Raw genomic sequence first — 25356 nt, 5'->3', positions numbered from 1 at the left:
ATACTGTTGCTTCACTTCTTCATGTTCACACAATTCTGCCTGCTGATAAAGTTATTTCATTCAACAGAGGCGCAGGTTCAGATTTTGCTTTGTCTTTCTTTCTTCTTTATTATATTTTTCTTTTTCACCGTTAAAATATTTTTGCAGCAGTGTGTGGTGGAGTGGTGGTGGCGGCGGCGAATAGAATGACAACGATTTTGCAAGATTTTTGCGGCGAATTAAATTGCGCAAATAGGGATGATATCTTTACAGTTTACACACTCCACACTCTATCTATACTTATTTTTGTTTGATTTTTGCAATGTACATAAACGATTACGATCAATATCAACAAAGCAATAAAAAAAAAAGAAGAGAAAAAACACATAATAATCTAAAAGATGCATTGTCAGTTGGATTTTTGGCAAAACGACCTCGATTTAGTAGGTTTCTCTCGTGCGCCATCTACAAAACACCTATACCTATATCTAAGTCTATAGATAGGTAGATCGATTTTGATTTTGTATTATGGTGGCTGGCACGCACAGATTAGGTATAGGTAGGTACATAAATATTTGTTTATCATTCATACCAGACAATATTGTATGAAGTTTCTTTTGATTTTTCTTTCACGAAAAAAAGTACACCTACCTATCGTAGGAATAAAGAAATTAAAATTATCCACCTACTTACCTATACCTACCTACTTCACAGTCGGATGCTCTGTTTAACCGGTTTTGTTTTGTTTTGTTTATTTGACGAATAAATGAATTTAAGGCATTGCCAGATTGGTTAAATTTGTTCAACGAAAATATTTATGATAATAGAAAAACATGCCAAAAAATGTCAAAATGACATTTACTAATATTAACCAAGCTGCTACATGTGCATTATTACTCTGTGAAAGTGCTTAATTTTAACACGCATGTTCACATTGTACGAACAAAAAGTTTTGGTGAAATGGAATGTCGTGTAGGTTTGGACACAAAATAGGAGGATTGCTTGGCTCCACACTTACAAGTTTTGGGAAGCAATTTGCAATATTTTCATACGAATTTTCAATTTGGTCTTTTAGTACTTGTTAGCGTATGAAGCATGGAAAGCAAGAATGTTTGCCTTCGTCAAATTCACAGCAGTAGCAGTTTTTTTTCAGAACATGGCTGGTAATTAAGTGTGACCCTTGTCTTTTAATCATTAGCGAATAAAGCACGGTTCCAACTTTGCTAATTGCCAGTTTGGTGTGCCTACAAAAATTCGCCAACTGCATTTGACTCATAGTTCATGTCGTATGTTGACTGAATGAAATTCCAAATAGTAAAAATATCTCATTGAAGTGATTCCAATAAATGTCAAAAAACAATGCTTTTTGACAATTTTGTAGCCCCCTAAACTAATTTAAAACCCTCAAATGAGTGGGTAATCCACCCTTAATCCGATTACCACCGTGTAGCAATTTCATTTATTGGAATTTATCCAATTGAATCGCAATGAAATAATCACAACTAAGTTTTAACAATCCTAAAGAGGTTTAAGCATTAAAAAAATATACAAATTAGTGGCCATAGACCTTTGAAAGAAAATTATCTTCCAAATAAACTAACAAAATTAGGTAAATAAACTTTGTACCCCATAAAATTATTGTAAGAACGTGAGTAGGTACTTATTACATTATATACCTACCTTTATAGTCAACAATTTCAGTAATGTAGGTAGGTAGAAGATACGTACATTCCTATCTACATTAGTTCTAGTGAGGCACGTGTCTTGATATAATTTCCATGACAAAAACTACTGCGAACTTTTGTATACAGTATCTATCTTCCTACCTTAATTAAGGCGAACGATACAATCTTAATTTTTTGTGTACAGAAGCAGCACAAAAACAACAAACATACATAGTTACAGTACATGCCTTAAAAAAATCATTTATTAACAACCCTGACTGTGATATCGAAATGAAGGTTTTCGATATACATATGTAGATACACATTTTGTATCAAATGTTTATGCAAGCCTAAGTTTGTTTATAAGTTGGATTCAACTCAATTAAAAATTGTTTATTATTATTGAATTGATATTAAATCAATAATAACAATAAATGTGACAACAACGCACGCTTATCCTTTAAATTCAAGTGCATGTTTGTTGTTGACTGGATTTAATTTTTCACTGCCTGCCTGACAACAATGCTACATTGAATTTGGAATAATACCTGTGCTAATCTGCACTACCTTTACCGACTATTGTTCTCCCTCTCATTTCATTAATAATTTCATTGCTTGCTTTGTAAAAAATAAAAAACAAATATGTAATGTAACACCCCCCTTAATAGTCCACTCGAGAGCATTATTTTTTTTGACAGCTCTCGGCAAGTCATAACAATAAAAAAAAGTGATACCAAATTTGTTCATACAAATAAAATTATACAGACTCATGCAACCGAAAGTCGGATATAAATACCAATTAAAATATATATGTCACAACTACTTATGTCACATTTCCACACACGAAACACACACACACGCACATACACTATCAACTGATTTGACCTCGTCAAGAATAACATTTGTGTTGGAAATTTGCCGAAAAGGGTAGTGTTTGTATGTAGATTCCATCGATGATGATGATGAAGGGGAATTTTCTCTCCTTTCAATTTCCCCTTGCTGGTTGCTGTATACCAAGTTTGTATATAGCAACATGTGCACGACTACACGTGTTTCTGACATTCTTATTTTCTTATGTTTTTTTTTTTTTTTTTGCAAAAGTCAATTGTAATCACATACTATTGCAACTATGGGAAGGGTAGACAAAATACAGTCAAACTCAAATTTGGAGAGAGAGAGAAAAATACACACCATCCCACCATTCAATTGATAGATGTAGATGGATGCATTAAATCACGATTTACGATAGTTGTATGCTGCGATGGGGCATTGAATTGTGTGGGGAAGTGAAGAAAAAGGATCTTTAATAAAACAAAGAAAATAAAAAAAAAAAAAAATAATGGAAAAGTGCACACAAACGGCAAAGCAAAGAAACGAAACGACGTAGGGGGGAAGCTGATAATATTTTGATTATGCTGATGGAAGATGATGAAAATTTTCGTATTGAACGCCTGTGTTTTTTTTGTATCATTGAGTACTGCAACTTATTTTTTGTATAAAAAAAATTAATTATGAATTAACTCTATCTGCCTAGGTAGGTACCAACTAGTAATTATTATAGTGAGCTCTAATTTTGTAGGTAGGTAGACCTGTAAATTGGGTTTAAGGGAGGTCGGTGTCGGTAGGGCTTATGGTACTAAGAGTCTAAGGGTGCAGTATGCGAATCGTAAGAAAATAACAGGGTCTCTCCTTTGAACATGGCAATATCAACTGAGTCGTTCTAACTACATTCACCACTTTTTGCAAGAGAATAAAAATATTTTGTTTCTCACTTTTTGTGTAAAATAGAAAACAAATAATTTTTAAACCACAAACTAAGCTTGATTGATTGATTGATATTTGGGGTATAGGATGCACTGCGACCTGTAAGATCTATTGTACCCCCCTATTAAGCTAAATGAGTTAGTACCTCATTTTATAGCTCCTCCTCTAACCTGATTCCTTTCATGAAATTGATTATTTGGGGTATTTTCAAAGAGTGCAATTTATCCTCTTCGACTTGGTAGCGACCCATGTGTTTAAATCTTTGGTGTATTAGTGCATTGCAACTACCCAGGATGTGGTCTGGTGTTTCTTCTTCTTCGCTACAGAATTTACATATTGCACTATTTATATTTACTAAACCCAAAATATGTAGGTGCCTTCTTAACTTACAGTGGCCAGTGAGGAGCCCAGTGATTAACCTGAGATTGTTCCTACTTAGACTGATACATGATTTGAAACGCTCTCGGTTGTAGTTCCCGAGGAGCATTTTCGATTGTCTCAGTTTTGGTAGTTCTGCCCAGTTTTTTGCTCTCCTGGACTCCTCGTCTAGTTTTATTTTATTTTTAATGACATTTTCTCCTATTCCGCAATACGGTTCGGGTCCCATTAGAGGGGAATTTGCTCCCGTTTTTGCTAAGGAGTCCGCCTCCTCGTTACCCTGGACACCAACGTGCCCAGGTACCCAGTGGAGAGTGACTTTGTTTATTTTGCCAAGTTCGTTAAGTTTTCCTATACACTCCAATACTAGCTTGGAGTTGATTTCGTAGGATTTAAGTGCTTTTAGGGCAGCTTGACTATCAGACATAATGGCAATATTTTTATTCCGGTGATTTAATTCGAGGTTTATTTCTGCACATTTTACAATGGCATTTACCTCAGCTTGAAAGATACTTGGGGATTGACCCATAGGTACGGAGAGTTTGGTACTAGGCCCAAAGACGCCTGCCCCTGTACCTTCCGCTGTTCTCGACCCGTCTGTGTACCATTTGATGGTATTTTCTTTAAAAGAGTAGTTGATAGATTCACCTACCCAATCTTTTTTACTACTGAGATGTATGAAACTAAGCTTTCTACATCGTTTCCTTAAGTTTTCCATTCGGAAAAACTAACTTACCTATAAAAAAGTACGTTTGAAAATTTTCAATTTTGTTTCTTTGCATTTTTCGAGCCAATGTAGTAAGACCTTAATTCTGAGTAACATAGAGATGACGTCACAGCGAGCTGTCCAAAACCAATCGAGCATATGTACTTTGTTTTCTGCATGGTATAAGAAGAGAAGATAATATCATTTGAGTCGCAATTTTACAAAATGGAGTAATAAGTTTTTAACTTTTACAAAAGCAACAACAATTTCCAAGGCAAATTTGTTAACAACAATAATTTCAATGGGGCACCTGTCAAAACTTTTTTTTCTTTCATGTCATAGTTCTCGATACAGATTTTCTTCGCGTGGTCATACCTTGTTTTCTTATACCATGGTTTTATGTTTATCATGTTCAGCTGTCATTTGGTCGAATCGACCACGATTTTCGGGGTTCACATGGACTTGAAACAGAGTAGCTTGCATTTGGTCTGATCGGATAGTGTGAACACTCTAACGAAGCGACGGTCTGTCCGGTAAGCCGGATGGTTTTCAAAAAATATTGATATTTTGGCGGTGGGTCGGACCATCGACAAACTATACCAAGACTGGAAACTTTCGTACGTTTTTGTAATTTTGACATGAAGTTCATGAATAAGTGTGCAAAGCAACAACAAATTTAACTGAAAAATTTAGACACCACTGTGGTGAATGACCCACCAAGTGTCTATGTGTGCGTAAACAAGCAACACACAGAAACCGCAGCTTGTAGGCTGATTTGACAGCTCAGTTTCCAGTCTTGGTGTAGTTTGACGATGGGTCGGACATTTTTGCTAATAGAATGTCTATCCGGGACATCAGTAATCTTTTTCTTTTCTTTAAATTGAACGAAGAAGAGGCACAAGAAACATGAAAAATTTGCTTAAAATTGAGTTTTTATGAAAAATTGTCTGATGAGTGTGAGTACAAAAAATAATCCGGCCATCAGGCCAAATGACAGTCGACTCTTTTTGATATTTCTGTGTTGCTTTCTTACGTACACATCATAGTAAAAATGGGATTACTGAAAAAGGCATGACATTTTAAACTGATTTAAAATCTTTGGACTATCTCACGTAGCTGTCAAAATGAGTTTGGCAAATTGAGACCAATGTAAACACCGTCCTTAAAAGATTAAAAAATGACGTTTTCAATTTCGCCCAATGCAATCTGGGCATAGCTTCATAAAGAAATTCTTTAATTTCCTAGGTACATTTCCTAGGTATAATAAGGTTCTTATTTATTATTAGCGGAAAAAGTACCAAGACCATTAAATATTTCTCGTAAAGTACCAACATCTAGATTTCACTATCTCTAATTATTCTTCTCTGACGTCAAGCTATGAGCAATAAAATTCTAATTTTACTAGGCCAGTGTCGTCCAACAGTTAGTCACCCAAAATGAAAAAAAAAAAAAAATACCTAACTAAAAAAAAAACAAAATAGCTACATACTTCTTCAACCTCATCCCAACATACCACAAAAGAAGAATTGAAGAAACACAAAAAAAAAAGAAAATGCTATTTTTCTACGTAGTTAAAAGATTTTTGCCCCTTATTCCGATTTTCTTTTATTACTTCTTGTTTCCTACAACAACACAATAAACATTCATAACGAAAGAAGACATACAAATGTATTATGTATTTCGTACTATTTCCCATATCGGAATGTTGTCTTCCTTGGTAGCATATCGATGAATAGAGGGAGCAGGACAAGAAGAAGTTTCATATTCTCCAATCTCAACACTAACAAGAACAAGCCCACAAATAAAAAAAAAAAAACACCAACCACCCAACACTACAATATGATCCCTCTTTTTTTCTCCCATTCACAAAATTGCAAACACACATAAACAATTCAGAGGCAAACAACAATCTTCCAACACACTTATAACTTTGTGCGAAACAGAGACAAACAACAATTGAAGAAAAATGCAACAACATTGCATTATTAGTCTATTTCATTTTCACATTTATGATCGCTCATCTAATAATATTGCTATCGTCATTATTATTTGTGTGTTTTGTTGCCGCCGTGTGTGTTTGTTGGGAAAAGTTGTGTTTTGAGGTTTGTTTACGTGCTGTTTACCTTTACGTAACGTGTTTATCGGTGTGTTTCTTTTTGGGGACGAGTTTGTTGTTTTGTTGCTGCTTGCTTTTCTGTCTGATACACTTTCGCCCAGATTTGGTAATGTTTACGTTGAGTTGTTGGCCCTGTGAATGTTGTTATTTATTTATTTGTTTTTTTTTTTCTCCTTTTTTTTTTATTAATCGGCTTCTTGTAAATTGGCAATGATATAATTATTTTTTTTTTTGCTTTTCGGTTTCTGTTATTACATGCAGGTGGGTTTAATTGTAGATAAGGGGGATTGAGATTGAGATGAAAGAGGTTTGGATTGGAAGTCACACGAGTGCTAATTTGTGCATAGGCACACAATCTATTTTTATAAAACAAAACAAAAAATTTAATCTAGAAATAACTTATATTTAGATTTAATTTATTGTATTCGAAAATAGGTAGGAAGGTAGAATATAGAGTCGCTAATTGTTCTATAAATATAAATTACAAACGGATACAAATTGGAATGTAGGTAAGAACGTGTCTACATAATATTTGTACCTATAGGTTGGTAGGTATTTCTGTGTAGGTACAACGTTGACGTTCTGTTTTTTTCTATTTTGATAAGCTACCTAATAAGAAATCAGGTAGGTCTAGGAGCAATTGGTTAGGTAGGTAGGCATTGAGCTTTAAGCACTTGCTCTGCACTTTGATTTGTTGATTCATGTTTGGTAGGTATTTTTAGCAAAAAGGGTCGAAAGAGACTTGTAGACTGAAATGAGATTTTATTTTAAGGAAATATTTTTTAATTAAATTTAATTTAAAACCTAATAATTTGATAACATGAAAAGTTTCGCAAGTTTTAAGTTACTGGTTGGACACTTGAAATTTAAGATTCGTGGATCTTGAATTTAGTTAGAAAAAAAATGGTGTTTTTGTTTTAGACTGTCGTTTAGGCTTTAAGTGCAATTTTCTACTCAGTCCATTTTTTTTTTCAACCATTTTTCAATAAAATAAAAAAAAAAATTTCTGTGGAAAACGTCTTAATGAGAATATTTCGGTTGTTTTTTTTTACAAAAACCGGTTTAAACCGGGAGAACAAAACAACCGAATCAAACTGGTTGACCGAAGCAGAAAAACCGAAACCGGTTTAAACTGGCCGGTTTTTTCCCATCCCTAGTAAAAAGTACTTCTCAACTTTTTAAAGGACTTATGATCCAGAAGTGACGGTTGAATCCCATTTTCTAAGTATGTAGTTAGAATGGCGCCTGCTATCTCACATTGTGATTTATAGTGACGTCTGCTATCTCAGATTGTGGTTAATAGTGGTGACGTCAGCTATCTCATATTGTTATTTATATTGACGTCTGCTATCTTAGATTGTGGTTTATAGTGACGTCTGCTATCTCAGACTGTGGTTTATAGTGACATCTGCTATCTCAGATTGTGATTTATAGTGACGTCAGCTTTCTCAGATTGTGATTTATAGTGATGTCTGCTATCGTATTCATATCTACTGTGCTATCTCAGATTCTAATTAATAGTGACTTCTGCTATATCAAACTGTGATTAATAGTGACTTCTGCTGTATAAAACTGTGATTTATAGTGACGCCAGCTATTTCGATTCATAATGACGTCTGCTGTCTCATATTGTGAATTATAGTGACGTCTGCTATCTTAGATTGTGGTTTATAGTGACGTCTGCTATCTCAGATTGTGATTTATAGTGAATTCAGCTTTCTCAGATTGTGATTTATAGTGATGTCTGCTATCATACTCATATCTACTGTGATTTATAGTGACGCCTGATATCTCAGATTCTATTAAATCGTGACTTCTGCTATATCAAACTGTGATTTATAGTGACTTCTGCTATATAAAACTGTGATTTATAGTGACCCCAGCTATTTCGATTCATAATGACGTTTGCTGTCTCAAACTAATAAAACTAAAGTTAAACCCTGTATCCCACGAGTATACTCCAGTCTATGACGAAAAGCTCCCCACAAAGTAGTTAGTTAGTGACGCCTGTTTTCTCAGTCTTTGGTAAGTAGTGACGCCCTATATCTCAAACTGATCAATACTTACTGGAATCTCAATCTGTGGTCAATAGAGACTGTTACCCTTTTACGCAGATACCAATTTTCACAATTTTGTCCTCATGATTTATGCATTTGCTTTCTTTTCTCAATGAATTTAATGTAGAATAAAAAAAATATTTGTCTGGTTTTACTACTTTGTTTGTATTTTTCTTGCAGCAAACCAATTAAATTGGAATGGAACATGGGAGAATGGGCTGACCTATGAATGTCGATCTTTGCTTTTTAAAGCTCTCCACAATCTTATGGAAAGGTAAGTAACAAAAAAATTGTTATAATCCTCAAACTATATAAAATTATCTTTTATAATCATTTCTAGATTTGTCTTAACAAAAGATATCGTTCGATTTGGTAAATGGTTTGTCCAACCTTGTACAACTAATGACCGAATTTTTGGGAAAAGGTAAGCTCCTTTCCTACGCATATATTATTTTGGAATATAATACCGGCTTATTGATTTAAGAATTTATCAATTGAGTTATTTCCAATTCCAAGATTAAACTAAACAGGATCTCTGTGATCAATTTGGAAGTTATATAATTGATCATCGTTCTCCATGTTACAAATTCTTCTTGATTCCTTTCCACTTTCTATTTTTTTTTTGTCTGTTTTCTTTCTGGTTTAGGATAGATATGTATTTGAATGTCAATAAATTTAAAATTTTTGCATTTCCTTGTTTGTTTTTTTTTTTAGCTCCCAACATCTTTCATTCTCTTTTACATTCTTCGTACATGGCGATACGGTGTGCGCTTCAATTGATCTTCGCGAGCATCCTGCTGTTCGACAGCTAACTGCTGAGCATTTGGCTGATGCGGCAGCAGCTTCAGCCGCCGCACAGTCCGGCCAGCAAGATATACGGCAGCGTAGTGTTATACTGGCGCCATTCGGAATGGCAGCAACACTCACTGGTAACAGTTACAAGACTACAGACCCCCTCGCCGAGAAGATACTCGAAGACTGGGCATCATTTTTTCCACTGTGCAATAAGGAAAATTCAGATCTTCCACCTGTGGTTGAAGTTGTATCGGGTACGTGTAATCGATTTACCTCTCTCCCATTCTCAGACTATATACTGTTATTTGCAAAACTAATTTATATCATTTTGCAGGTGGCCACAAAATGTATCATCCCTCGATGTACGTACTAGTCACGGATCTAGACGAAATGGAAAATGTGCTAGAAGAAACTTCAACAGATCAATCACAAGGTATACTAGCTGGCATTGGATTGGGATTATCTGCATCGGCAACAGCCTCATCATCATTAGTCAATCCGAGGGCAACACCAATAAATCACATCTCACCTCCCACACCCTCGGCGTGTGGCTTGATTCCAGTTTCGAAAGCAACGCCAACTGTTGGTGGTGTTACTTCTACACAACCATCACCATCGCCTGGTGGTGCTGGTGGTGGTGGAACTACCACAACAGGTGGTGTCACACACCAAAATGGCGATGGTGGCGATAATAAATCGATCTTGAAAAAGTTCGAACACAAATCGCAACCATTTTACGGGACTTCCAGAAATAATACTCACGCACCGCCACAGGCCTCCACCGAAATGCCCGAAAGGGTGTGGCAAGACTGCATCACGAATCCCATTTCCAGTCTAAGTTTGAATTCAAATTCATGCGATGGCATTAAAATGGAAGTGCCCGATGTTGTTGGTGGTGATAATTCTTCTATGAACAACAATAATAACTCATCGTCGTCCAACACAAAGACAATGTGGAATTTTGTTGATCCATCACAAAAAGCGCAATGTACTTGCACAAGGTAAGACAATTGCAAATTCCTTTTTTTTTTTTTTATTTTTGTTCTAAGTTGTAGTCATTCTTTTTGCATTTATTTATTTTTTTAATTTTTTCAAACTCTTTAAAAAAATGAATATTTTATTTTCCCCAAAAAAAATTCAATTTCTTAGTTTCTGTATTAGAAAAAAAAAATGGCATGTGTATGCATTTGTATCGTAAATATATATTTTTTATAATTTTTTTTTATTGAAAAAAAAAATCAATACATTTTTTATAAAGAAATTTAAAGTTTGCAGTTTTTTTATAAAAAAAAAAATACACAAAAAAAAACTCATTCATTTAACAGTTTGGATGGTGTGCTTGCAAATCTATTAGATAACTAGAAAAAGATATTTATATACAATTTTACGTAAATGTATATTATGTTTGCATTATAATTGGTCAGAATTCTTAATTTTTTTTAATTTTTTTTTTGTCACTTGTGCCTTGTTTCTTGTAAAAAAATAAACTTTTTCATACTTTTTCATTTGTTTGTTTGGCTTTTCTAAACACCATATTGACGTTAAAGAGCTTAAATTAATGGGAAAAATTGGAAAGCAGCCTACACCTTTACATAACTTTTTCTTAGTCTAAAAAAACTGCCAGTGCAAGCATATGATTTCATTGAAAACATCGACTTATTAATTTTTGACTACGATTTCAGTAAAAGCGGGAAGTTCAAATAAAATTATAACATACAGATCAATTTATTTAAAAAATGCTTCGCTTTGTTCGAGCGAATAAAATTTGTTTTCACTGTAACCGCCCTAAATTCTTTTGTTCTCCGGCAAAAAAAAATTTACTTTTGGTGAAAAAAAAAAATCAAAATCAGCGAACGTTTTGGGAAAGGTGGTGAAACCCCCTCAACACAATATTTACTATTCTAAAAGAAACCGTATACTTTAAAACTATTCCAATTTTTCGATTTTTCAATGTCATAAAGAATGCTTCAATAAAAACTAGGACAATTTTTCTTCTGAAAAAATTCCACCATAAAGCTTAGTACGCTGCTGATGCGAAACAAACATTTTCTCAGGTCTCGGCCAGGACAAGGTAATACTTGCATAATTTCAGCGGATATACTAGGCCTAGTATTTGTAGAAACTTACTATTGAGCACTTCAAATAGTATACATATTATAATGAAAAACTTTTTAACAGGCTCCAGTTCAACCTTTGACCTGGAGTTTTTTCGAGAATCAAAAAAACTGTTTTTAAATAATAAAAAAAAATTCTCTAATTTTTTCAGATGTTTATTTTCACGGTAGATGGCGCCCCAAGTGGATTAAAGTTGAGTTATAAGGCCATTTTTATTTTTTTAAGGCTAAATATATCTATAAAAATGGTCTTATAACTCAACATATACCTATTTCAAAATAAAAATGTGAAAAATAAGGGGATATTTTTTACAGTTTTTCCACATAGGAACCTGACTCTCTAGTTTTCTTAAAATATTCAGGAATTAAAAAGTTCGAATCTTAAAATTTCATTAATAACACCGGCACACAAAAAAAAAAGTGTCATGAACCAGAAACCAGACCTATCTTTCTATATGTTTTTTGGCACGCTGAATCCGAATTTGAAGTCCGTTTGGCCCCATCACCCTCCAGTTTTGAGCTGTGAGTGCATTTTGTTTGAATTTTTATGACTTTTTTGGAGTTTTTTGCATTTTTCTCAAAACTGAAGGGTGACCGGGCAAAACGGACTTGAAAATCGGATTCAGCGGTCCAAAAACATATAGAAAGATAGGTCTGCTTCCTGGTACATGAAACTTTTTTTTTTGTGTGCCGGGTATGACAGCGACATGTCGCGACAGTGCTAGCACACAAAAAAAAAAGTTGTATGAACCAGAAACCAGACCTATCTTTCTATATGTTTTTGGGAGCGCTGAATCCGAATTTCAAGTCCGTTTTGCCCGGTCACCCTCCAGTTTTGAGAAAAGTGTAAAAAAGACCCCAAAAACTACCTTTTTTTGAGTTTTTTTGCATATTACTCAAAATTGGAGGGTGACAGGGCCAAACGGACTTGAAATTCGGATTCAGCGGGTCCAAAAACATATAGAAAGATAGGTCTGGTTTCTGGTTCATGACACTTTTTTTTTTGTGTGCCGGTGTAATCAATTAAATCTTTGCATTTTTCCACCTTCAGTGCTTTCAGTGAACGAATGCCTCGAAGAACAATTGTTAGCCAAATGTTCTAATGACCGCTGACTTAGCTTTCTACTTCTTGTTAATCAGCATCTCACCAAAAGTTCAATGTTAAGCTGATTCACTATGAAAATGTATTTAAAAATATCTTAAATTTTAATAATTAAACTGTTGTAGAAATACTTTGTTTATGTTTTTATTTATTAAAAACAACAGGAGACCACTTTAACCACTTCTCTGTTTATATTTATCCCCCCAATAATACCTGTCAGACATTTTTCATAAAAATTTTACCTAATTTATAATTTGCAAGCCACCATCCCGAGATAATAATAAATAAAAATTAAATTCAACCAATATGAGCACATTTTTAATTAGCTTAAAAATTTACAACATGATCATTTGTGTGCCATCTATTAAAACTGTCATAATCTATAAAATATAGGATAATATTGAATTAACTTTATCAACAGTAAATTATGGTCAATTGCAATAAAAATCAAAAAAATACTATTATTTAAACAAATAAAAATATTTAACTTCGAGAGTAGTAACCACAAACAAAAAAAAAAAAAACAAAAACAAACCCGTTTTATACAGGTGTAAAAAACCGACTAGTGGAAGTCGTTCAACTTGTTCGTCGTCGTCGTCTTCGTCGTCATCAACTTTATGTTCAGCCGCAGCTAATAAACTGACTGGCAGTGGTGGCAGCAGCAGTGCTCGTCCCGATAAATCGACACGTTTCACTCGTATACCGTTTCATAAAAGGCACACCACCGCTGATTCTGGTTATGGTTCAACAACAACTGTCCTCACAGCTGTTGGTTCTAATTCTTTATTTACCACCTCCTCCACATTGGCGGGTTGTAGAAAACCAAAGAATCTTAGTATTGAACAGTGTGAAGTGGATCTGTCTAAAAGCGACGTCGACACCATACCAAATCAAAGGTTTGTGTCATCACTTGCTCTTAATGCTATAAACTTAAAAAAAAAATAATAATAATAAAGACAATCAATAAGAAAAAATTAAAACAAATTGGTGGCACAATTCACTCACACTTTCTACTTCTTCATCCCACTATCTCGTTTTTTTTTTTTTTTTGTGAATGGAGAGAGGCTAAAAGAAATTAAAACTAAAAAAAAAAATCACCTAACTCTCTTGCTTATTTTTTTAAGTTTTTTTTTTTTTACTTTTAATTAATAATTTTGTGAATACATATTTTTTTCATTAATGAGGGTTGTTATTTTTTAAAGTCCCATTATGTACATAGACTTTTTTTTTATAATTTTTACATAAATTTTGTAAATATTTTTTTTTCTTTACATACAATTATTTGGTTTGGAGATTTTTGTTTTTTAGTGGCAGTGTGATTAAAAAGATTGTTTGAATTATTAATGTACGGAAAAGGTCAATAGTAATAAATAACATTCACATAAGGTTTATTGGGTGTTTTTTGAAGTTTTCTAAATAAATTATTTTTCAAACCTTAACACAAATGAGCGATCGATTCCGGGATTTAAAAAAAATATTCATATCTATCGCAATATCCGTTCAAAGAAATCACCTCAGAGAAATCTTCCGATTAATTTGAAAGCATTTCATTTATGAACTTAAGTAATTAAATTTTTGAAAGTTAAACGTTTATTTTCCTACAAAATACTCTGACAAGAAATGTTTACTGATTTTCTTACTTAAAATGGACATGATTTTAGGCTTCATAACCTCGATGGGCCATATCAAGTTGTGCATTTATAAAAAAAAAAAAAAAAATGCACGACGGGGTAGCACGAATTTGCTCCTTGAGTTCAATCAATCTTATTTCTTTTATTTAAATGCATTAAAAAAATAAAAAAAAAAACAAAATCATGAGAGCCCCTTTTATAAAAAAAATATATTTTAATTTATTGAAAGAAAAAAAACAAAAAATTAAATTAAGTTGGTATGCATTTTTAACTAATCAACACCTAAAACCAAAATTCAAAGTGCCGTTTTAGAAATTTTTTTTAATTTTTTCAAAATTTTATTTTTGATGTGTATTTAAACTACATATGTATGTCAATACCTTGAAATTGCGTTGCAGTTGAAATTAAATTAGTCGTTTGCGAGATACCGTTAATATCAATTTTCATTAGAAGGACGGCCTTGCCTTAGAACTTCTAACATGACTGAACGGATTTGCTTTAAATTTTGTACCAATAGTATCTTTAACGGATAATACTGTTTTTAAATATCCAATGATGTAATCTGCCTGATTTCTGATGCTGCATTTTAATGATAAATGTACATTATAATTTTTTAAAATTAGACCATATTTCGAGATTTTGTATCTTTTTTTGGCAAATGCAATTGTCACAATCGGAAACATGCAATTGAATTTCGATAATATATACATAAAGTTTAAGCTAAAGTTTCTAGGGCAACATAACTCCCCTGTATATCTTTTTGCGATGGGCCTCATTATTTTTTTTGTCTCGAATAGAAAAACCACTGATTTTGAACCCGAGCTAATGTCTGCCCAGAATGAAGTAAAAACAAGTCGTAATTGACCTTTTTAACAAATAAATAACAATTGGAGAATTGGTTTTCGCCTCGAAAAATGGAAACAATTTTGGTTGAACCTTGATAACATCACCGTGTTTTTTTTACAACAAAATTAAATCGGGTTTTCCTCACTTCTCACTTCCTTCACCTTAAAAACTGGAAAATTGTGAATTATATCTCGAATTATAATTTGGATACTGTGTAGCGAAATAATATAAGTTTTTAAGACGTATCGTTGTAAATACCTTCGTTGTAAATACATACACTATTTCATAGAATTCCTAAAAATGAAAATGGGGTAAGTTATAAAAGATTTACGTACATATATAGGTGAATGGAGAAACTTGAGTCATATTTGACGAACCGAGAATAAGATGAGCCTCATCATAGTTAACTAAACTACGAAATAATCATCCCTAAATCTTCGAAAATAATAGAAACAAATTGGTGGTTTTATAATTTTTTTTTGGTAAAAAGGTTTTAGTTTTTACATCACATTGTAAATGAATATTATTTTGATGAGCATGTATGCTTGTTTCTTTTTATGGTTTGGTTTAGTTTGGTTTTATTTGATTTATTTGATTTGGTTTGGTTTGGCAGTATATTTTGTAAAAAAAAAAATAATTTCAATAAGCTGGATTTGAGTTTTTCGCTTTAAGTCTTATCTTAATATAAATGGCAAAAGGGTTTTTGCATTCATCAACTTATACACTTTGGGTGGTTTAACTCAAAACATATATTAAACCCCAACTCAAAACTAAACAACACAAACAAATCAATACAAATATTTAATTTATGTCTTTCGTCATCTTTCTATTCTTAGATCAAATACAACTCCGGGTACTCCGCATGGTGGAGGTTCATCGTATTCAAGAAACTCAATTGGTGATTCTATGCCAGTACCTTCGGTAGGATCACCAGGCAGTGCAGCTCCATCACCACATCCAAATTCCACATTATCACAGCCAACTTCTGTTCCACCATCGGATCAGGTAATTTTTCAATAAAACATCAATAATGTCCAAGAATATTTATCTTATTATTTTATTTGTTTGCAGTTAATGTCTGTGATATCACCTAGACCTCCAACATCGGTGCCACCCTTGCAGCAACCGGCAACGCCGATTGATCATTTACTCGACAAAAATACACCTGCACCAACACCAACGGACCAGCATGACAACAAAAGCATTACTGCTTCGCCGTATGTTCAGCCAACGCCAAGTGTTGAGCCACCACCATCGGCGGAAAATATGCAATGTACAGGTCCCGGAAGTGTCCCACCACCACCGAGTGTCGAGCGTTGTACGCCAAATCTCCAGTGTGGCACTATTTCGGTGAAAAAGTTCGAAACCACCGGAAATGGGGGAAGTGGTGAGAGTGTTGTCGGAGGTGCAGGTGGTAGTAATACACCACCAGCGAGCATTCCAGGTGCAGATACTCAGATAGGAAATAACAACAACAACCGGTGCAATAATTTAGCATCGTCAGCGGCGACAACAGCATACTTTAATCTATACAAACGTCCAAAACTGACAGCTAAAGAAATCGAGGGAATGGGAAATGATGAGCTTTTCTCTTCAGACATGTTGCATGACTTTTCGCTCACTGAAGCATGGTAAGTTCTACAAAACTGGAAATTAATATACATGAGAGTATTCAAGGGACACTCACTTAAAGTTTATAAGTTTGTGTCATCTTTGACTCTTAGAACAAGCTTTTAAGTTCCTTTTTTCAAAGTTAATTGCCTTTAAAGCTTTATGGCAATTGAGAAGGTCTTAATTATATTTTTATCTCAACTTTAGCCTGAGTTTAAATACATGTTTTTTGTCCTTAGGTTAAACCATCCTGTGAAGCGTTTCAAAGCCAGTGAAACACCTAAACCACATTGCACGATGCGTCACACGAATCTCTACGATAGTCACACGCATATGAAACCTCTCATGCCAACACCGGGCTCTATATACGATACACATCTCATGAATCTAGAGCTTTCAGCCAACCAAGCAAATGAAAGCGGTCTTACAAACAATAATCTATTCAACGCCAATATGCTTCAAGAGCACGAAATCAAAAAGGAACAACACTCTGGTACTGATCTCAAAGAGAAAGGCCTCACCGGACGTAATCTATTTACGGCCGAAGGTCTAAATCCCTCCTACAATGACTTGGATCAAATATTTGATAATCCAGATGATGAGGCGGCTATGCAAATACACACTCCACCAGATTCCAATAAGTCAACAAATGGGTGCACCAATAATATTGACGACTTGAAACAACGCTCAACGAACAATACAAATACGTCTTTGATGAATAATAATAGTGCATCTTGCAACAGTAACAACAATAACAATGCGAATATGATTCAAGCAGAAGACTTGACAAAGATGTTTCCAACTCCGCCGAGTCATGAACAACATCATCCCAATTCGAGTCCTTGCGCCATTGAAATCTCAATGACGGAACTTAACGAATCGGTGAAATACAAGCAGGAATACTCAGCCGAGCTGGGGAGTCCGGTGGAGGAGAAGATCGACGATTGGTCTTATGTGTACATGCCTCAGCAGATGTGCAAATTTGTGGGGTCCACCAAATATGCACCGCTGACTAATTTGCCAAGTCAAACTTTGCCACCGCTTATCATTCCTTCAAATTGTGTTTATAAGCCTTCGTGGCAGCAGCCTCCACCACAGCGCCAGCAACAGCAACAACAACAGCAGCAGCAAAAACAACAACAACAGCAGCAGCAACAACAGCAACAACAACAACAATTACTCCAACAACACCATCAAGAGTTAATGTCTAGTACAAATCCTAATAGCCTGCATCCCCTGCAGATGCATCCACAACAACTTCATCAACCTCCACCGCCACCTCCGTCATCAACAGGCTCAAATCTCTTGCTGAATCAGCTGAATTGCCCTCAAGCAGCTCTGACAAACACCAGCAATCCAATGATGCAGCAAATGCTGCGTGCTGGTCTGTCACCAATATCACCCGCGCCAGGGGTAATTGCACCACCACCAGGTGCGGCAGGAGCCATCTTTCCACCTAGCCCCATGATGAACCGCCGGACACCATTGCATCCGCCACCACCTTATGAAGTTGCCACTTCTAGTCCATCCAACTCAACATCGTCCTATCTGAACAAACAATTTCACTCCCAGGAACCACCACAAACGCCCTCGGCGCCTGGTTCCAATGCATCTTGTTGCATACGTCTGCCAGAGGTTAGTTCACTGATGGTTAACATTCTGCTGTATGACACAGCGCTGAATGTGTTCCGTGATCACAACTTTGATAGTTGCACGCTATGCGTGTGTAACGCTGATTCGGCCAAGTGTGTTGGCAACATTCGAGGTGCTGATTCCGGTGTCTATGTTGCGCTTTCCGGTACAAGTTTCAATCCAGCGAACAGTATAAATGGAACTGGTGCTGCTGGAGCAGCTGGAGGAGGAGGAAACAATTCATCACAGCAACATGGGAATATGCGAATGCTTAGTGCCTTCGGTGGACTTGGTTCACCGGCATTGATGGGTGGAGCGGCAGGAGGTAGCAATGGACAAGGAGGCGCTAACAACCACATAACTGGTTACCTTGACGATGATCCACTCTCATGCTCGTGTGGCTTTAGTGCTGTAGTTAATCGGCGATTAGCCTATAAATCTGGACTCTTCTATGAAGATGAAATGGAGATCACCGGAATTGCAGAAGATCCTGCCAAGTATAAGAAAAAGTCACTCCTAGCTCTCTTGGCCAGCCTTGCGTCGTCATCATCTACGAACGGTCGCAGTCAATCTTCTTCATTGGCTTTGATGCCAGCAAATGCAGATGCCTTTAACAGCGAACAACACATGATCCTTGATCTTCTTATGGACCAGTGCACAATGATACAGACTTCAACAAGCTCCATTCATCGAGCACTGACCCGTCATAGGAGGAAAAAACCCAAAATCGCTCCCATCACTCTTATATCGAATGTCCTCGAGTACACAGACGCTAATGACATTATCTGCCTGGCCTTAGAACAAGCGCGTCTAGCATTCAACCGCATGGAACTCTCAACAAATCGCAGCAATAGTCCACCACCATCTTCATCGGTAAGCGTTCATAAGTGGCCATACATCCCAGCGGGTTATACTCGCAACAACAAGGACATTATGCACATCATGAACTCTATGCAACCTCTACTACAAAATGCCTTCCACATTAAATCAAGTTCGGGACAAAAAGACGCCACATACACGGTGAGTGGACCATTGACATGGAGGCAATTCCATCGGCTGGCCGGTCGTGCTTCTGGACAATGTGAACCACAACCAATTCCATCGGTTACAGTTGGCTATGACAAAGAGTTGATATCAGTTGCTCCATTTGCTATACATTATTGGGACAAACTCCTGCTGGAACCATATTCTTATCACAGGGATATTGTGTATTTGATCATTTGTCCGGAGAACGACTATGTGATTAGCAAAACCAAGACTTACTTCAAAGAACTCAGTACAACTTACGAGATGTGTAAACTGGGCAGACATACACCCATGAAGGGATGGGAAGGTATGTTGACGGTTGGTCCAAAGATGGAAGGTTGCGCCAATGCAACAACAAATCTTGATGATTGGCTGCGTACGATTGAAGAGGTTCCTCTCGCGGAAAAGATTCGAATGTATGCAAATGCTTTCCAAAATCTCCTGGCTCCCTATCTCACTCGTGTTCCGAATGATAAAACTCTTCTTGATCCACCAGAGAGTACTTCATCGGGAAATTGCGCTACCCGCCCTATGGCCAGTCCCATGCCAAATTCTCAAGATCCCACTGGCAGCATGCACAACAACATAGATATTAAGCCACCTAGCACACCGCCCAAACCAGATACATCCGCCTCATCCTCATCAGATCAAGAGAATCGTGATTCCCTGAATAGTTCAGCGACTCTAACCAATTCTCCCCTCGTCGATCTTTTGGGTGGTTCTGATGATGACATAAATCCGCCCATTATTGTCCTGTATGTGGTTGAACCATTTACCTATGGTTGCGATTCGCCCGAACTCGAGCGTATCGCATGCATCTCGTTATTGCGAATTTACTCCGAACTTCTTAAATCCATTCCAGAATCTGTACGTACCAATATCAACTTACAGATTCTATCTCTGGAGTCTATACTCGAGCTAGGTCGCAATCGGAATCGAAAACGTCTTAGCGATGAGTTTAAGTGCCTGGCTTTGAATATCTTTTCGCAATGTCGTCGGTATCTATCGCACGCCAGCAGTGTCAAGAGTCTCACTGGCTTCGGAACGGCAGCCAATATGGAAGTCTTCCTCAAATCAAAAGACGAACAGAACAAACAGCCACATAAGATGTACACACCACCTTACATTCTCGCACCAATGCACGAAAAGGCCGACAAAACGGACTTCTCAAGGACGCGTAATGGCTTCGATCAACAACAATTCTCGGTCATGTACTGTAACTATTGCATGAGTGAAGATCAGTCATGGTTGCTGGCCACAGTGACCGATGATCGTGGTGAGTTGCTCGAAAAAATCATCATCAACATTGACATACCGAACAGGACACGCCGAAGAAAAGCACCTGCTCGGCGAGTGGGTTTGCAAAAACTCATGGATTATATCATGGGACTTATATCGCAAACCGATCAACCATGGCGATTGGTGATAGGTCGAATCGGTCGTATTGGTCATGGTGAGCTGAAATCATGGAGTTGGCTGCTGAGCAAGCAATATCTGCAAAAGGCCACAAAACAGTTAAAGGACATTTGCAAGCAGTGCTCGCTTATGTATCCTCCAAGTATATTGAGTGCATGTCTGGTGACACTGGAGCCGGACTCCAAGTTGCGTGTTATGCCCGATCAATTTACTCCGGATGAACGATTTAGTCAAATTTCAATGCAAAATCCTTTATCGACACCACAAGATGTGACATGCACGCATATCTTGGTATTTCCTACCAGCGCAGTTTGTCAGGTAAAAATTCGAAATTAAAATTGAGGTAAAGAATGATCTCTAAAAATTTCTTCCTTTACAGTCCTTCCAGAAAACATTCAATGAACTCAATGAAACTCAAGTGGATATCGATAATGATTTTATGTTTGATCTTGACGAAGATCCTGAGAATCCAATGAGTGATGTTAATATGGATTTATTCTGGGATCGTAAGTGAAAATAGATTTAAAGATTGGGAGAGAGTACTTAATATGATTTTATTATTGTTAACAGCAGCTATGGTTCAAACGGGAATGGAACGTAACTCCAATCATGGCAGTCCAGATCGCATGGAAGACAATCGCAGCTGGCAGAGTTCCAGTGGTAATAATTTCAACTCGTCACGCATGCAACATGATGCTCAAGATATTGAAGAGGTAAGTTAAACAACCATAAGCCCCTTAGAATACCCATACTAAACTAACCTCATACATATTTTTTGTATTTCCAGGTCGGTTCAGTACTTCAACAACCCCTTGCTGTTGGTTATTTCGTATCAACAGCACCCACAGGTCGCATGCCTGCGTGGTTTTGGTCAGCTTGTCCCCATCTCGAGGACGTTTGCCCAGTGTTTCTCAAAACTGCTTTGCATTTGCATGTGCCAAACATTCAAAACACCGATGACATTCTCAACTCCAATAGCCATTCAACAGCAAATGATCATCCTTTGGATTCCAATTTAACCGCCGATGTCCTGCGTTATGTGTTAGAAGGCTACAATGCGCTGTCATGGCTGGCATTGGATTCGAATACCCATGATCGTTTGTCATGTCTTCCAATTAACGTGCAAACGCTAATGGATCTCTATCATCTGACGGCTGCCATCGTCTAAAAACAAACAGGTGTCAATCTTTCCTTTCATGTTACATATATTTAAATAATTGTACATTTTTGTATATTTTTTTTTTTTTATATTTTATTATATTTTTTTTTGTTTGAGATTTGTGTTGAGGACTTAACAACAAAAAATTGTATGAAACTTGTAGGGAAAAAAACTTATTAAAAAACAAAAAAAAAAAAAACAAAATGAAAATCTGTGATATTAGATTTTATATGATTAGAGAAAAATACAACAAAAAAAGTAACACTTAACGACATAATTATCAAAAAAAAAAAAAAATAAAACTTGTAAGGATATACTTATATTATACATATTATTATATACAAAATGAAAGAATGAAACCACACACTCATATACATCCCGAGCTCTTATATAAAATATATTATACGATATAAACAAAATATTGTTGCAAAATAGTTTATCTATCCTACAACAATGACAAAAACAGAGATACAGCAAAATTTTGTAAATTATTCTTTTTTTTAAATTTATTTATCAGTTTTAAACAGCAGAACAAAATCAAAAAAAGAGTAATTTATTTAAGTATAAATAGAAACAGCAATATTCCTTGATTGGTGGTGATTGAAATGGTTTTTTGCAATGTATTCGATTGATCGTAAAGGGGTTTCATATTATTTTTTTGTGGGGGTTATTTTATTGTTATCCATTTTAAAGAACTTGTATCTTAATTTTGATTTGTTTAAAAAAAAAACTTGTTTTCATCTTAAGTGCCTAACTTCAATTTTAAATTTGATATCTTTTTTTTAATATTTATGTGCCTTTTTTAATATTTTTGTCTCGTTGTTTTAATTTGCCAAGCCTAAGGAAGCACAACACATGAAATATAAGATAGAATATATCAATAATAATTTTTAAATATTTGCCAGATTAAAATTTAGATCAGAATTTTAAATGGATTAATACAAGATTATACAAGCTCTAAAATTGATGGACATTAATTAACGTTATGTGACTTAAGTTTCAACATTTTTGGACCCATTTTAAAAGTCTTTTGGGAAATATATCATGCAAATGCATTTTAACTTTGAAAAGCCAATTTTTGAATATGTGATATTGAAAAGTTACTAGACTATGTTTCTTACAAAAAAACTATAATGAACAAATTTCAATCCAAATCGAAGTAAAAAAGTTAAATCAGTGAGTGGTGTCATGCGTTTGATTTGGTTTTTAAGTGACAACTTCGACTTTGACGAATCCGAAATTTTTCTATGGGCAGATGTTGGTGTCCATATTTTGCTTCCGTGAGACTTCGAAGTCTTGTCAGTCTTGTTTCTAACAATTTGAAACTGTGGAATTTTTTTTTAAGAAGGCGTTTAGCAATCAATGAAAATTTCTGTCATTGAAAAAGTTGCCTTATTGAAATATTGAAATCTAGCCGAAAATTTTTTTTCTGACAGAAATGTATTATTGGAATTGTGTTAAATTGAAACGAAAATTAGTGGAACGATTCATTTCATTTTTTGACATAATAATCAGTTGTTCAGGAAAATGAATTTCCGTCCGGAAAATAGAAAAATACATTAATAGCAAAAAATTGCTGTGCAAAAAAAATCATTAAAAAAAATTCCTTGGTTAATTTCCAATTGATCAGTACATAATTTGCTCCTAATCGAAAGAATACACATTCAAATACCCATTCAAAAAATGTTCCGAATTGATTCGAATGATGGCTATAACTGGCCCCTTATTATCAGATTTGCTTCGGAGCGTTTTGGTGAAAAACTTTTTCTAATCAAACAAAAACAAATGTGTTAACACAGTCACTGACACCCATTCATATAATAAGAGTTGTGTGTCATTTACAAGCTGTTAAAATAATTCGTTTAGGAATTTGGTTTTGCTTTAACATTTCCATCATAACAAAGTGAGCTGAAATAACTTAAAACCCTAGCAAATTTGACTATCGCAAAGTGAAGAATATCGAATATTCGCTTGTTTGTAGTCAAATTTCGCTATGTGTTTTAATCATTATTATTTTTCTGATTTTTGAAAGAAACAAAACTATAAAAATTTTTTGCGAAATGCATAAAACAATTTTTCGGAACATTACGTTTTGAATATTTAGAAAACTAGAAACGATCCATAGAAATATAATGGGCCCTATCGTGAATCTACAGGGGAATTTTGTTTCCCTCGGAATATTTTTTTCCCTCGGAATTTTGTGTGCGATCCTGAATCTCCCTCGGAATTTATTTCCAGGGAACAAAAAATCGTATGAAATTTCCCCGGAAAATTGATTGTCGATATCAATAAATTCCGAGGGAGACTTTTTATGATCATTTTCGCTCCCATATTTAAAACATGGGAAACATTTCGACGGAAATTTTTATTCATGATAACCCCCAATCAGCCCTTTGTGATTTTTACGTAGAAAATGTTTCATCCGAAATACAAACGCTTTCAATTTCATATTGTTCTCGAATAAAGTATCACTCTTTTAACACTGCTTTCACGAAATCCATTTGTATCGGAAATTTTCCACGACTTTCGAAAAAACAATCACAAAGTCCGAACCTAGTTACGATTTATATGAAATATTCCATTACAAACGGATTCCGTGATTGTTTCTTCGGGAATGGTAGCAAATTTCTGATACGAATGGAAATCGTGATAAGGCCTAATATTCTCAAAATAAGTTACGGATATCCTTCACAAAGAATATGCGAAATCTTAAGTTTTTTTTTTCAATTGTAAGCCTTGACATTAAACTGAGTTAAAGATTTAATTTGTTTTATATTCTTGGAATTGTATGTGTATAGAAAATTGAAAAAAGAGTGCAGTACTACGTCCTGTTTATCACTACTTTTGGTGAATTGAAATATTGATTTTGTCAAATAATCTCCTTTTGCAATTATGTATTGTTTTCAACTCATCACCAATCTAACAAAAAAAAAAAAAAACAAACTTAATTAAACAAAAAAGTTAAAAAAAAAAACAGAAACTTGCTGAAAACACAACCGTAAATCAATTAAGTTAATAGTTAAACAAAAATTATAGCATTAATCTGCAATAAAAAAAGTCCTCATCCTTAAAAAATTAATAGAATAATAATTAATAAAAAAAAAATAAAAACCAAACCGATACCATGCCACAACGTATAATATTTATTATTCACGTTGTTCAAAAAAACAAAGTAAACAGATCCCAAATTATATAAAAAAAAAAGAAATAAACAAAAATCAAACTTATATTTTGTACATTACTACTAGTTGTTAAGTATAAACAAAAAAGAAAATCTTAAATTAAAACTTTTTCTACTTTTAAGATGAAAAACAATGTCTGTACATAAATTGCTTTACTAAAAAAAAATATAAATAAACA

General features: G+C 35.0%; 1 protein-coding gene across 3 annotated transcripts in view; it reads left to right on the top strand.

Annotated features, from left to right (window-relative positions):
* Positions 1–25356, top strand: part of LOC129912451 (mediator of RNA polymerase II transcription subunit 13) — a 58428-nt gene extending 33072 nt beyond the window's left edge. Inside the window, exons 3-13 of one of the 3 annotated variants that reach the window (XM_055990684.1) lie at positions 8845–8938; positions 9005–9088; positions 9379–9713; positions 9794–10460; positions 13224–13571; positions 15989–16157; positions 16224–16783; positions 17003–21155; positions 21217–21343; positions 21411–21550; positions 21625–25356. In XM_055990684.1, the coding sequence (XP_055846659.1) occupies positions 8845–8938; positions 9005–9088; positions 9379–9713; positions 9794–10460; positions 13224–13571; positions 15989–16157; positions 16224–16783; positions 17003–21155; positions 21217–21343; positions 21411–21550; positions 21625–22005 (7058 nt within the window). In that variant the 3' untranslated portion in view covers positions 22006–25356. Of the gene's footprint in view, positions 1–8844; positions 8939–9004; positions 9089–9378; positions 9714–9793; positions 10461–13223; positions 13572–15988; positions 16158–16223; positions 16784–17002; positions 21156–21216; positions 21344–21407; positions 21551–21624 lie in introns of all 3 variants that reach the window. The other 2 variants (XM_055990683.1, XM_055990685.1) reach the window with 2 other exon arrangements.

Source organism: Episyrphus balteatus, chromosome 2 (genome assembly GCF_945859705.1).
Source record: "Episyrphus balteatus chromosome 2, idEpiBalt1.1, whole genome shotgun sequence".
NCBI lineage: Eukaryota > Metazoa > Arthropoda > Insecta > Diptera > Syrphidae > Episyrphus > Episyrphus balteatus.
Note: the sequence above shows the minus strand (reverse complement) of the source record. Positions and strands in the feature narration are given on the sequence as shown.